Source organism: Mobula hypostoma, chromosome 3, assembly GCF_963921235.1.
Source record: "Mobula hypostoma chromosome 3, sMobHyp1.1, whole genome shotgun sequence".
Lineage (NCBI taxonomy): Eukaryota > Metazoa > Chordata > Chondrichthyes > Myliobatiformes > Myliobatidae > Mobula > Mobula hypostoma.
In genome coordinates, this window is record NC_086099.1 from 131,967,652 (window position 1) to 131,983,505 (window position 15,854).

The 15,854-nt window shown below is 40.6% G+C and overlaps 1 protein-coding gene across 3 annotated transcripts in view; it reads left to right on the forward strand.

Annotated features, from left to right (window-relative positions):
• macc1 (MET transcriptional regulator MACC1) overlaps positions 1–15,069 on the forward strand; it is a 60,272-nt gene extending 45,203 nt beyond the window's left edge. For all 3 annotated transcript variants that reach the window (XM_063043750.1, XM_063043748.1, XM_063043749.1), the window contains exons 5-6: positions 13,267–13,455; positions 13,551–15,069. In XM_063043750.1, coding sequence (XP_062899820.1) covers positions 13,267–13,455; positions 13,551–13,760 — 399 coding nt within the window. In that variant the 3' untranslated portion in view covers positions 13,761–15,069. The remainder of the gene's footprint in view (positions 1–13,266; positions 13,456–13,550) is intronic.
• Positions 15,070–15,854: the final 785 nt, after the last annotated feature.

The window sequence follows — 15,854 nt, forward strand, 5'->3', positions numbered from 1 at the left end:
GGTGCAACTTTAGTTGGAAATACTTAAGTGGTTCAGTCAATGGTAAAGGTTGCATGATATGGCATTTTGTGGCTATCCAAGTTATTTTTCCCAAAGCGAATTCACAAAAGTAACCGGTTTGCTCATTAATCTTATTGCTGCTTGTGGTACATTGCTATGTGGGGAAAATAGCAATCGCATTCACTTAATAGAAATAATTCAAAGGATAAAAGATTACCTATTTAAAACTGAAGAGTTGTTGAATCACGAAGTGTGTTCATGGTTCAGAGATGTTTTGGACTGCAGAAAAAGAATAAATGTTATGAAGATGAGTCAGGTCAGTGGAATTGAGACCAGCACGTCTATCAGCCATAGTAATAAATGGCAGCGTGGACTGAAAGGTAAGAGAGCCTGCCATTCCTAATTCTCATATCTTTGTGTCAGAGGAAGGTAGATAAGACCATAAGACATGGGAACAGAATTAGGCCACTTGGCCCGTTGAGACTGCTTTCGATTTCAATAATGGCTGATTTATTATCCCTCTCAACCCCACTCTCCTGCATTTTCTCCATAACTTTTGACACCTTTACTAATCAAGAACCTGTCAACCTCTGCTCTATGCATACCCAATGACTTGGCCTCCAGAGCTGTCTGTGGCAGTGAATTGACGGATTCACCACCCTCTGGCTAAAGAAATTCCCCTGTGCCTTCTGGTCCTAGACTCTTCCCTCATTCTTCTAAAAATCCAGTGAATACAGGCCCAGAGCTATCGAATGTTCCTTGTGCATTAACCCTTTCATTTCCAGAATAATTCTCGTGAACCTCCTGAACCCTCACCAGTGCCGTTATTTCTTAGATAAGAGGCCAAAAACTGCTCTCAATATTCCAAGTGCATTGTGACCAATGCCTTGTAAAGCCTTAGCTTTACACCCTAGCTTTTTTTGTCCTTAACTCAAAGATGGCATATTGGTATCTTTGCTGATAATTAGCTTGAAAATGAATTAGTGGAAATAGAAAGTAGATTTAATGGTGACATATTTAAGTAACCATAATAGAAATTATTGCAAATGAATGTAATACTACTATTATCCTTTAAATTAATGTGGGATACCTTTTTTAAAAAATGAATGGTTGAGGTCTGCAGTGTTCTGCCAGATGTCATAATGAAGGCACATTCAATTATGAAATTTATAAAGAAACTGGATTAGTATCTGAGAGGTTAAAATTTGCAGGGCTGTGGAAGAGGGCAAATGATTGCGACCAACTGGAATGGTCTTGCACAGAGTTGATAGAGACATTAGGCCAAATGGACATCCAAGCTGAAAGATTTGAGATTCTGTGAATGGTTATCCTTTGAGTGAGAGCTCCAACCTTTTTGTTATTTGCATTCTTGCACTTTGTATTCATGCTATTTGTTTCGTGCAATTTGTTCACTACGAGGTAAAATTACTTTGACCGAGCAACCTTTGGGTTAAATATTCTGTTATTTACCAAATCACTAGGGTTTTGCTGGGCTCTGTTTTACCAACAAAACACTTCCTGAATATAGTGTATATTCCAAAATATACAGTACACTAAATTTGCTAATGAAAATGGTTGAGAAGGGAAACTGTTCGTTCATGTTTTAGAGTTGTTCGTGTTTGAACATGGGCATATTTTAATTTTGCCCAGTACCACAGTTCAATTTGGTTTAATATATGATGAATTCTTTCGTGCCATAATGTAGTCATGCATTTCAAACACAATAATCACTGAGCTGGTGAAAAATACCATCTGATGATAAATGAGAGAATTTTGTACTTAGTACTCGAGGCAAGTGAAGAACCTGTCTAGGCTCAAGATGATGTGGTTAGTTTGGTATGCCCATAGTAATGTCTTGCTCAATGCCTTATGATTTGCCTGATATCAGAAATCTAACGTTAAGATATCTTAATCAAGAAGATTTTTTCCCCCAGAAAAGCCATATACTCCAATAGAACTTTCTGTATCACCTCGGAAAATTTCTAAATTCTAAAATTTGATAACTTCTGATGTACTAGTTGCCAACAGCAGATTTACAAGTGTTGAGAATTTAAACAGAATCTGAACATGGGCATTTTACCTGCATTATCAAGGCTTATTTGTTCAAGTTTCAAAATGAGCTTGCATGAGGACTGAGTTCCTTTCAGATATTTCAAAAATAGCAATTGAAGATAATTAAGCATGAGTGGATTCAACTAATTTTAACCATGCTGCAGTTTCCAAATACTGTCTTGGTCTGTATCTGTCAATCACAATCACAACAACATGGATTTCTTTAATAATAAAAGCCCTTAATGTTTAATACATTCCAAAGCAATTCATTGGAGCAAATTTGTTTTAATAAAGTTTTAAAAGAAGAGAAAATGAATGCAACATTGGAAACACTGGTTGAATTGTATATGGTACTGCTCACTACACCATAAGAAAAATGTGCTTGTGCTAGAGAGAGTGCAGAAATAATTCACCAGGATGTAGCCTGGGTTAGAGAGCTTCAGTTTTGGGGGGAGAGAGATTAGATATGTGGGCTTGCTTTCCCTGGAACAAAGGAAGTGGTGGGGTGACTGGATGTCATGTACATCAATAGGTAAGTAATCAGAATCTTTTCCCATTGTTAAGAGTATCAAAAATGGGGAGCATAGATGTAAGGTGGGAGTAATGAGATTTAAAGCTGACTTGAGGGGACAGTTCCTACAAAAAGTGGTTGCTAACTAATTTGTTGCCAGAGGAGATGGTGGATACAATCACTAAGGGATATTTAGGCAAGTACTTGAATGGACAAGTCATAGAGCCGAATGGATCCGATTCAGGCTGCTCGTGGGATTAGTCAAGGTGAGTATAAAGGTTAACATAGAAGTAGTAGGCCAAAGGATCCATTTCTATACTGTACAATTCTGATTTAAAGAATAACTTTCCAAGTGCAGTATTTCGATTTGCAACTCTATGCCCTGCATCTTAAACTAGCAATGTTCAAGAGAAAACTTAATTTTATACAGAAGCACTCACATCTTTTTAACGAGTTCACTGTTAATACTGGAACAAGAAATGTTTATCTTCTACTTCTTGCAACCAGCAGTGTTATGTTTATAATTTATCTTATGTTGATGTTTGGATATGAGACTTAACGAATTGATGGCAATTGATGTACTCTGTTTCACTTGATCCAGTCCAGTCACAGGCAGGTAAAGGGCAATGTTTGATTTGTAAACAAAAGTTAAAAGGAGGACCAGAAAATTATTACTGACTGCTTGTAGATACTTCAGCTAATTCTGGTTAGCATGATAAATTTCCTTTCTCAGCTTTCAAAGTTGCATGTTGGGTATTAATCAATTGTACTTTGTTTCCATGATTTGTTCATGTTTATATGTTATATGTTCAGCCACAAAAACAAAGTACTGAGTAATCTGGGGATGTATTACTAAATGAAGAGATTATTTGACAAATGAAGGTGTTGGATAATGTGCAATTTGACATTGATTGTTGACAGTACTCTGTTAAACCAAACTAAGTGTGATTTTTCCACTTGAGAATTGATCTTGGTGGTGGGTGTGTCAGTACTGATGACCCTACCTGGACCATGAATATATTCACCAAACAAAGATTCTCCACAACAGACATACCTATATTGATCTAAAGGAAGTAACATTCCAACATGAGTTCAAAACTCTATCAAGAAAACAATCATTGCAATATTTGCATGCATATAGACTGAAGTTGATCTAGAAAGAGGGATGTTTGTATTTGTATAGAAACATAGAACATAGAAAACCTACAGCACTATGCGGGCCTTTCAGCACACAATGCTGTACCAAACATGTACGTACTTTAGAAATTACCTAGGGTTACCCATAGCCCTCTATTTTTTTAAGCTCCATGTACCTATCCAGGAGTCTCTTAAAAGACCCTATCGTATCCGCCTCCATCACCGGCAGCCCATTCCATGCACTCACCACTCTTTGCGTTTAAAAAAAAATCTTACCCCTGACATCTCCTCTGTACCTACTTCCAAGCACCTTAAAACTGTGCCCTCTTATGTTAGCCAGTTTACCACGTTATCATCCAGATCATTGATGTAGATGACAAACAACAACAGACTAGCCCCAGAACTGATCCCTGTAGCACATCATGAGTCACAAGCCTCTAGTCAGAGAGGCAACTATTCCACTACTACTCTGTGGCTTTTCTCATGAAGCCAATGTCTAATCCAATTTAGTACCACATTTTGAATGCCAGGCGACTGAATCTTCTTGACCAAACTTTCATCTAGGACTTTGTCAAATATCTTGCTAAAGTCCATGTATACAACATCCACTACCTTGCCTTCATCCACTTTCCTGATAACCTTCTGGAAAAACTCTTTATAAAATTGGTTAGACACAGGACAAGATGGCACAGGGCAAGCATTGGTGTTCTGTCGGTTGCAGGAAATTGTTCCAAAAATTCTCTTCAATATACCTCTTTTGGGAAAAACCAGGACACCTACTAACGAGGAGGAACCCATTGCTACTGCCTGTCTTCCGTACATTTCCATGGTTTCTGGAAGGATCGCCGGGGTCCTGAAGAAATACTGGATTAATACCAGCCACAAACCTGTAAAGAAGTTCGAGTCACAGCTTATGCAGGTCAAAGATGACCTGAGACTCACATCAGTTGGCGTTTATAGGATTCGCTGTGAATGCAGAGCAGTGTATATTGGCCAGATGGAATGCATGGTGGAAACCTGCATCAAGGAGCACAGGAGGTCTATCCATTTGGGTTACTTGGAGTAAATTGGTGGCAGAACACTGTCTTTGCAATGGCTATAGGATTGACTTTGATGGCGCAAAACTACTGTGCCATGCCAACGGCTTTTGGGTCCACTTGGTGAAGGAAGCCGTTGAAATAAAATGAGAGAAAAAGAATTTTAACAAAGACAAAGGTCTCACTCTAATTCGGAACTGGAATTCGATTGTAAACAAGCTAGGAGAGTGGAAACCTGATTGGATAAGGAGTAACCTATCAAGCAGGATGGAATACAGGGGTATAAATACCACTGGACTAGACTTGCCCAGGTGACATCCCTGAAAAAGATACTTTTTTCATCAAAACATCAGTTATAATCGATACCTGTACCCGGCTGGAAGCCCGAGGGAAGTTTATTCGGCTCTGGAATTAATTTCACTGCAGTCTGCAGTATGTTGTTTCCTGTCAAGCAATGTACTTGAAAATCAACTCAATGATCTTCATACCTCAGGATGGGCTGAAAAACCCTGACCAATCAGGCACACCATCTTTAAGGGTTATCGCCATGGCTGAACGCGAGGCAGGAGGGGGTGGCGGGTGGGGGAAGAAATGCGAAACCAGGCTGAAACAGAGATGAGGCATTCTACACAGGATCTCATTGGAAAATGTGCAGACACTGGAGAACAAAATTGAGGACCTGAGAGCAAGACTGCTCTATTGAAGAGAACAGAGAGCCCGTCTATTGGATGCTTTATTGAAGCATGGCATTCTCTGGCTACGCCGGTTTCAGCAGTCAAAGCAGAAGAAATCTCAATTTTCAGAATGGACTAAACTGCTGATTTGGAAAGGTGTGTGTTTTATAAACTCTCATTGGTGCTCTGATGTGACAATTTTGTCAAACTTGTGTTCTCCCTAACTTGAATACCTAATGTTCGAATGCTGCTTATTCTACTTACCAAGGGAATTCTCGTAATCCTGACTGCAATTTGCATACCATCAATGGCCGACTAAAATCAAATGCCCACGCCACTGCATGGTGCCCTATCTAAGCAAGAAACAGCCCATCCTGACACATTGCAAATCATAGACTTGTTTGAAGGAAACCCTGCCCAAATACCACCGTTGTGCTAGGAAGTTTGTGAACCCTGTAGAATTTTCTCTATTTCTGCTTAAATATGACCTAAAATGTGATGGATCTTCACTAGTCCCAAAACTAAATGAAGAGAACCCAATTAAATAAATAAAACAAAAAACATTATAGTTCATTTGTTTCTTGAGAAAAACAATCTCAAGAAACAAATGTATTTGTTGGAAAAAGTATGTGAACCTTTGCTTTCAATAACCGGTGTGACACCTTGCACAGCAATAACTTCAACCAGACATTTCAGGTAACTGTTGATCAGTCTTGCACATTGGCTCAGAGGAATTTTAAGGCATTCCTCCTTACAAAACTGCTTCAACTCTGGAACTGCACCCCAACGAAGAACTAAATGAGAGACTATGCCAAGTCAGCATATGCAAACTGGCAGAATTCTTCATGTGCACCTGTTTTAAATTTAACAATATGCTTTACAAACAGCTGAAAGGGACACCAATGGTTTCCTCCATTTCTGGATTCATAGTAGAAGCTGTCATACAAAAGTTAGAAAAGGCAGTGTTGCCAATTATAAACTCTAAAATTTGGATGTGTTACATTGATGATACCTTTGCAATAGTAAAAGACAGAGAAATTGAAAGAACTTGTAAACTGATCAATGGTGTGTTCAACGATATTAAGTTCACAATGGAAACAGAAACCAAGGGGAAACTAGCATTCTTTGGACGTGATTGTTAATAGAAACAGACAGCACTTTGGAAACTTCCATTTATCATAAGGAAACACGTCCAGATCAGGTCCTAAATTAATACAGCAACCCCCCCAAATGCACACAACAGTGGTATCGAAACTTTGTTCCGAAGAGCAGAGACGCACTGTGGCACAGTGGAACTAAAGAATAAAGAGGAGAAAGATATCTTTAAAATATTTGTATGAAAAGGATGCCTGCAGAACTTCATACAAAGATGCCTATGAGGTCGAGAATGCACCAACCAAGAAGCAACCAAATAGGCGGAGTGGAAATTCTGGACCAAACTTGAATCAGTGAGGGATGTTCAACAGTTGTGGCAGGGTTTGAGTGCTATCACCTCTTATAAAGTTAAATCAAGGGACATGGGAGACAGAAGGGCTTCACTTCCAGATGAGCTCGATGTCTTCTATGCTCGCTTTGACCATCAGAACATGGAGGTGCCATTGCAAACTCCCAAATCCTCTTAGATTTCAGTCTCTAAAGCGAACATGTGGGTTGCCTGCAGGAGGGTGAACCCACAAGAAACATCCAGACTGGACAGGGTATCTGGCCACACACTAAAGACCTGTGCTGATCAACTGGCTAGAGTGTTGACAGACGTCTTTGACCTCTTGCTTTGGCAGAGTGTGGCACACAGCTGCCTCAGGCAGGAGCTCAGGATGAATATCACTCCATCGCACTGGCATCCATCGAGATGAAGTGTTCTGAGAGGTTGGTAATGGAAAATTTCAGCTTCTGCCTCTGAGGCGACTTGATCTGCTCCAATTTGCCTACGGGAGCAACAGCCCCATAGCAAATGCCACCTCCTTGGCTCTTCACTCAATCCTGGAACATCTGGGCAGCAAAGATGCATACATCAGGATGCTGTTTATTGAATGCAGCTCAGAATTCAATACCATCATTCCTTCAGAACTAATCAATAAACTCCAAGACCTTGGCCACAATACCTCCTTGTACAATTGGGTCCTAGATTTCCTCACTTGTAGACCCCAGTCAGTTCAGATTAGGAACATCTCCTCCACAATTTATATCAACACGTGCAACAATACTGCGTGCTTAACCCCCTGCTCTACTTGCTTTACACTTAGGACTGTGTAGTTACGTACAGCTCCAATGCCATATTCAAGTCTTCTGATGACACCACTGTTTTTGGGCTGAGTTATAAGTGGTGGTGAATTAGCATAGGAGAGAGATTGAAAATTTCGATGAGTGGTATCGTAACAACAACCTCTCACTCGAGGTCAGCAAGGCCAAGGAACTGATTGTAGGCTTCAGGACAGCGAAACCAGAGATCCATGAGCCAGTCCTTATCAAAGGTGGAGAGGGTCAGCAACTTTAAATTCCTAGGTATTACTATTTCAGTGCAAGTGCAATTGTGTAGAAAGCATTGCAATGCCTCTACTTCCTGAGAGTTTACAGGGATTTGGCATGACATCTAAAACTTTGATGAATTTCTATAGATGAGATCTGGAAGATTATAAGATTATAAAGCTAGCAGGAAGGAGCTTAAGAATGAAATTAGGAGAGCCAGAAGGGGCCATGAGAAGGCCTTGGCAGACAATATTAAGAAAATCCCCAAGGCATTCTACAAGTATGTGAAGAGCAAGAGGATAAGACGTGAGAGAATAGGACCAATCAAGTGTGACAGTGGAAAAGTGTGTATGGAACCGAAGAGATGGCAGAGGTCTTAATGAATACTTTGCCTCAGTATTCACTACAAAAAAGGATCTTGGCGATTGTAGGGATGACTTACAGCGGACTGAAAAGCTTGAGCATGTAGATATTAAGAAAGAGGATGTGCTGGAGCTTTTAGAAAGCATCAAGTTAGATAAGTCACTGGGATCAGAGGAGATGTACTCCGGGCTACTGTGGGAGGTGAGAGAGGAGATTGCTGAGCCTCTGGTGATGATCTTTGCATTATCAGTGGGGATGGGCGAGGTTCCAGAGGATTGGAGGGTTGCAGATATTGTTCCCTAATTCAAGAAAAGGTGTAGAGATAGCCCGGGAAACTATAGACCAGTGAGTCTTACCTCAGTGTTGGTAAGTTGATGGAGAAGATCCTGAGAGGCAGGATTTATGAATATTTGGAGAGGCATAATATGATTAGGAATAGTCAGCATGGGTTTGTTAAAGGCAGTTGTGTCTTATGAGCCTGATTGAATTTTTTGAGGATGTGACTAAACTAAACTCTTTGGGTCCGAGGCCATAGGATACTCAAAGCTGCTGCACAGGTTGACTCTGTGGTTAAGAAGGCATACGGTGTATTGGCCTTTGTCAGTTGTGGGATTGAGTTTAGGAGCCAAGAGGTAATGTTGCAGCTATATAGGACCCTGGTCAGACCCCACTTGGAGTACTGTGCTCAGTTCTAGTCGCCTCACTACAGGAAGGATGTGGAAACCATAGAAAAGATGAAGAGATTTACAAGAATGTTGTCTGGACTGGGGAGCATGCCTCATGAGACTAGGTTGAGTGAACTCGGCCTTTTCTCCTTGGAGGGTCAGAGAATGAGAGGTGACCTAATAGAAGTGTATAAGATGATAGGCATTGATCGTGTGGATAGTCAGAGGCTTTTTCCCAGGGCTAAAATGGCTAGCACGAGAGGATACAGTTTTAAGGTGCTTGAAAGTAGGTAAAGAGGTGATGTCAGGGGTACGTTTTTTACGCAGAGAGCAGTGGGTGCGTGAAATGGGCTGCCGGTGATGGTGGTAGGAGTGGATGCGATTGGGTCTTTTAAGAGACTCCTGGATAGGAACATGGAGCTTAGAAAAATAGAGGGCTATGGGTAACCCTAGGTAATTTCTAAAATAAGTACATGTTCAGCACAGCTTTGTGGGCCAAAGGGCTGTATTGTGCTGTAGGTTCTCTATGTTGTGTGTGTGCTGGAGAGAGTGTACTGACTCTCGGCATCACAGCCGGTATGGAAACATCAATGTACTTGAACAGAAAACCCTATTAAAAGTTGTGGACAGGGCCCGGCCAATCATGGGTAGAGCCCTCGCAACCATTGAGCTCTTCTAATGTATAGGAAACATTGTTGATGGAAAACAGCATCCATCATCAGGGAAACCCCACCACCAAGGTAATGCTGCCTTCTCACTGCTGTGTTCAGGTACAAGAGCCTCGGGTCTAGTTCACCAGATTCAAGAACAGTTGCTCCCTCTCGACCATCAGGGTCTTGAAGAAAAGGAGATAATTTCACCCTACTTCATTATTAAAATGTTCCACAACCCATGGACTCACTTTCAAGGGCTCTTCATCTCATGTTCTTCATACTTAATGCTACTTATTTTGCACATCTTGTTGTCTTCTGCACTCTGATTGAATGCCCAAGTTGGGTGGACTTCCATTGATCCTGGTCTATTGATACTATTTCATTGATGCCATTCTATAGATTTGTTGAGTATGCCCGCAAGAAATGCATCTCAGGGTTGTATATGGTGAGATATATGTACTTTCACTTTGACACAAGCTTCCACACGTAAAGCCACGTTAATTGTCCCTAATCAGTCCCTGTCTATCCGAATACTTGTATATCCGGTCCCTTAGACTATCTTCCAATAACTTATCCACTATTGTTCTCTTGATCTCTAGCTTAAGGTCCTATAATTTCCTGTCCTATTCGGATGACCATTCTTAAACAATGAACCAACATTAGCTATCCTCCAATCTTCTGTCACCTCAACAAAGATGTTCTAAATATCTCTGCTAGGGCCCCTGTAATGTCTGCACTAGCCTCCCAAGGGGTCCAAGGGAGCACCTTGTTGAGCACTGGGGATTTGTCCACCCTAATTTACCTCAAGAAGCCAATTACCTCCAGCTCTGTAATCCACATATGATCCATGACCTCATTGCTGCTTTGTCTCACTTCTATAGACTGTGTCCATCTCCCAAACTCCGATAGATGCAAAATATCCATATATGATTTCCTTCATCTCTTTTGGCTTCATGCGTGGATAACTGCTCTGACCTTCCATAGGACCAATTTTGCCCCTTGCTATCCCTTTTCTCTTACAATATCTGTAGAAGCCTTTGAGATTATCCTTCACCTCGTCTACTGGAGCAAGCTCATGTCATCTTTTTCCTTAAGTATTCCCTTGCATTTTTGTACTGCTGAAGTAATTCATTTTTCTCTTATATGTGCTGTGCACCTCCTTTTTGTTAATCAGGGCTTCAATATCTCTTGAAAACCCAGGTACCCCAAACCTTTAATCCTTTGCTTTTATTCTCATGGGAACATGTAAACTCTGTATTCTGAAAGTTTCACTTTTGAAGGCCTCCCACTTACCAAGTACACCTTTGCCAGAAAATATCTTGTCCGAATTCACATTTGCCAGACCCTTTCTAATACCATCAAAATTGGTCCTTCTCCAATTTAGAATCTAACCCAAGGAGCAGACCTATCCTTCTCCATAACTATCTTGAAACTAATGGCATTATGATCACTAGATGCAAAGTGTTTCCCTAAACAAATATCTACCACCCACCCTGTGTATATTTATTGATTAAGGAAGCTTTCTTGAAAACATTTGACAAACTCTACACCCCACATCTACTCCTTTTACAGTAAGGCAGTTCCAGTCAATATGTGTAAAATTAAAATCACCTACTATAACAACCTTCTGTTTCTTGCAATAGTCTGTGATCTCTCTACAAGTTTGCTCCTCTAAATCCCACGGACTGTTGGGTGGTCTTTAATATAATTCCATTAACATGGTTATCCCTTTATTCTATAGTTTTACCCAGCTCTGCTGTCTGAGCACTCCCATGACCTGACTAGTAATGTCACCCTTCCCCATTTAGTCCCTCCCACTCTTGTGTCTAAAACAGCTGAACCCTGGAACTTTAAGCTGCCACTCCCACACCCCCCTGCAACCAAGTCTACTTAATTGCTATAGTGTCATAATTCCACGTGCTGATCCATGTACTACTGCCATAAAGCTAATGAATTTCATGACATATGCCGGTGATATTAATTCTGATTCTGTGCAGCACTAGTAAACGTTTTTGCAAGGATATTTGTCCCCCTCCAGTTCAGGTGCAAACAGCCTCTTTTGTACAGGTCCCACCGTCCCTGGCAGAGAGCCCAATGATCCAAAAATCTGAACCCTTCCCTCCTGCCCCACCTCCTTAGCCACGTGTTCAGTTCTATGATCTTTCCATTTATGGTTTCACTAGCACGTGGCATGGGTAGCATCCCTGGACATCCTGTCCTTTAACTTAGCACCTAGCTCCCTGAACTTACTTTACGGAACCTCATCAACCTTCCTACCTATGAATTTGGTACTGATATGTCGCACAACCTCTGGCTGCTTATTCTCTACTTAAGAATGCTATGGGCTTGATCCGCAATGTACCATTCCAAAATCTCGCTCTTGTCCACAGAACTGCCTGTCTGTTCCCTTAACCAGTGAATCTCCTATCACTACAGCTATCCTCTTCTCCCACCTTCCCTTTTGAGCCACAAGATCAGACTCTGCCATAGACCTTTCCTCTGCTAGGTCATCTTTCTTCACCCCACCTACCCACCCACCCAACCCCCAACAGGTCCAAAGTGGTTGTGAGGGCACTGGACACAGGGCGGCCTATCCCCTTCCCTGTCCTCATGGTCACCCAATTCGCTGTGTAACTACCTCCCTGTATGTCCTGTTGATAAACCCCTCCGCCTCTACTGATTGTGGAGTTCATCCAGTTCCAGCTCCCTTGCCTTAACACGTCCTGAAAGAAGCTGCAACTGAATGTACTTCTTGCAGGTGCAGGTATCAGGGACACCATAGGTCTCCCTGCCTTTCCACATCCTGCAAGAGGAGCATTCCACTCTCTCCTGCCTGGCATCCCTACTGCTCTAACTCTGTAATGAGGGAAAAAAATCTACCTACAGCCCTCTCTCCGAAGCTCTGAGCCAAGGCTTGAACTCCCCACGGTAACACTGGCCCACGCAAACAATTGCCCCTCCACTTAAACCTAACTTTCTGTTGGCCCTTGCCAAGTGCCTAATTATGCACAATCCAACATCTTGGGAACTATGGTGTGCACAATGTCCCAAATGACCCCTTTTGCTTCTTTTGAACTCGCTCGCTCTCCCTCCACGCAGTCCAATGTCTCCCCAAGAACTGTGGTAAACAAATCTATCACTTCCATATCCTCCTGAATGAGGGGAAGGTCATCCAGCCCCAGTTCCCTGACACGCACTGTAAGGAGTTGCATCCAGATGCACTTCTGTCAGATGCAGCTATCGGGGCGACTGTCGTTCTAGCACTGCTTGCATGAAGAGCATGCACTGACCTGCGATCCATTCTCATAACTGCAGCCAGACACTAACAGACAAAAAAAGAGAAATGGACAGAAACCTCAGGCCAGTGAGTTCGCATCAGTTGTAGAGAAAATATTAGGGGCGGGGGAGGGGGAAGAATCCCAAGAGACTGTGATTGAAAGTGTATGCTGTGGAAATATCCATATGTAAATTAATAATTGCATTCCTTTGCACCTCCAAACTCTAAGAATCTGGAGTTCAATAAGCTAAATTAATTTGATTTGAACGTGAAAATAGACGATGTTGCTGTGATGTTTTCAGCTAAATGCACACTTTTCTTGCTAACCAGTGGTTGTGATTATAAACAAAGTTTTTGATCAGAAATCACAAAGATAAACAGACTTAAACTTTGTGCTAACTTATTTTGCTGATTGATGCTCTTTTGTTTAGGGATTGTTAAAACTAGATTACCAAGGGATAGTGGTTCGTCTTCTGCAGGATGTTGTTATGCTTTCTGCAGCCGTGGAGCTCGGTGTTCGTTGGAGGGAGCTGGCAGAAAAGCTAGCCAAACTCTCAAAACATCAAATAGATGCATATGAAGCGCCTCACAGAACTAGAAGTGGAGAAGTCAGTCAGGAGGTGGGATGCTGATTTTTGCAATTCTGTGCTATAGATTGTGCAACTATTACTACTTCTTCAAAAAAATTCATACACTATTTGTTTATTTTTTCTAGACCATGTGGAAACCTGCACATGACTTTCTTTACACGTGGAGCATAAAGTTTGGAGATGGATACCAAGATGTACTACAAGAACTACAAAATGCTCTGGATAAAATGAAAAGCCCAGTTACAAGGCATTGGAGACATCTAACTGGTGTGCTCATTTTGGTGAATTGTTTGGAAATATTAAGGGCCAGTGCGTTCCCCACACGTGAAGAGTAATAGATTATTTATTTAAATCATTATGAAATACAAACAATATCAGTTCTTAACCTCTGGAGAATGAGAAAGTTTATGTAATTGCTTGGTTGATGAATATGATTTAGATTTAGAGTATGAATAGGGTTGAGATTTTGGATACCTATTTGCCTGCTGTGACTTGAATGAACAGCTGAAAGTCATCAATTTTAAAAATTTAGTTGAGTCTGGTATTCTTAACGATTTCCAGTTCAACTTTCATGTAGGATGACATTTTATTGAGGAAGCATTTTACCATGCTTTGGAAAACACAAGGGAAAAGTGGCTATGTGCAATTCAGTTTCACTTTTCTTTTGGGCCAGATTTGCTCTTTAAAATTTACATTTAAATTCAGAAAATTACTATTACATTCAAATTAAACATTGATGTTCCTAATGTTTAAAGTAATGGAAGCATGCAAAGATCTTTTATACTGTACATGCATGCAATTGCTGGTCTTAAACAGGATGATCACCTAATCCACCTAACTCAAGTTCGCTTTTTTTTGCAATTTTACTTGATATTACTAATATGTTGGCTTTATATGTGTTGACTATTGATTTATATGTGCAATTATAGCTACTGTATGTATTCATTTTGATACTTACTCCCAATCAGGCCTCTACCTGAACTTGTTATAAATCTTTGGGTCATGAATTACCATGATAATCCCCTTGTTTTTTTCCATTGCATCCAGATGATTACTGCCAAAATATCTAATGTGCTGGATGAAACACACAAAAACGTGAATAGTGGGTTTAAGTTATTTCCCAGAACTTACTAAAGTAGAAATAAAATGCAAATTGAACTACAGGGAAAATGGAGATGTGGAGGACATTTGACAAATTGTGTTTTTTTTGGTAACTGCTTCCACCTTTACTGACATGCCCGATTTGTAGCATTTCTAACTGAAAAGTTGTCTGCCAATTGGCTATGCTGACTTTCATTAACAGGTGTGTAGGAGAATGGCTTAAAATCTTTTCAAAATAATTTGTGAAAGATAATGTTGTATTCATTTTTGTGTTCACCTATTTTATTCATTTTCCCTTATTCCTGGTTGTGCTTTAGGACAAGATTATCTACTTTTGAGTTTAATAAAGATAATGTATCTTATTATTAGAAAATATGAATATCAGAAATGTCTCATTTTTATAATATGTAAAAGCTATTTTGATGCACAACATACACAAACTGCATCTTACAGTACTAGGTATAACAGGACTTAATGGGGTTATGAATGAAACCATTTTTCATGCAGGTATTGGGCAAAAATGGGGCAATTGTAATATTTAAGTGTTGTTTATCAATAAAAGTTTTACAAATGAGATTTATCTATAATTTAATTGTCCAGATTAAACAGCAGCTAGCATCTCACCATGCTTATGATTATTGGAGTGAATTCTACAACAACATCATGTGATACACATGATAATTAAATACACATGTTGTTCCCTTATTCAAGAAAGGGAGTAGATATAGCCCAGGAAATTATAGACCAGTGAGTGTTACTTCAGTGGTTGGTAAGATAATAGAGAAGATCCTGAGAGGCAGGATTTATGAACATTTGGAGAGGCATAATATGATTAGGAATAGTCAGCATGGCTTTTTCAAAGGCAGGTTGTGCCTTACGAGCCTGGTAGAATTTCTTGAGGATGTAACTAAACACATTGATGAAGGTAGAGCAGTAGATGTAGTGTATATGGATTTCAACAAGGCATTTGATAAAGGTACCCCATGCAAGTCTTATTGAGAAAGTAAGGAGGCATAGGATTCAAGGGGACATTTCCTTATGGAATCCAGAATTGGCTTGCTCACAGAAGACAAAGTGTGGTTGTAGATGGGTCATATTCTTCATGGAGGTCAGTAACCAGTGGTGTGCCTCAGGGATCTGTTCTGGGGCCCCTTTTTGTAATTATTATAAATGACCTGGATGAGGAAGTGGAGGGATGGTTTAGTAAATTTGCTGATGACACAAAGGTTGGAGGTGTTGTGGATAGTGTGGAGGGCTGTCAGAGGTTACAGTGGGACATTGATAGAATGCAAAACTGGGCAGATGGGGTTCAACCCAGATAAGTGTGA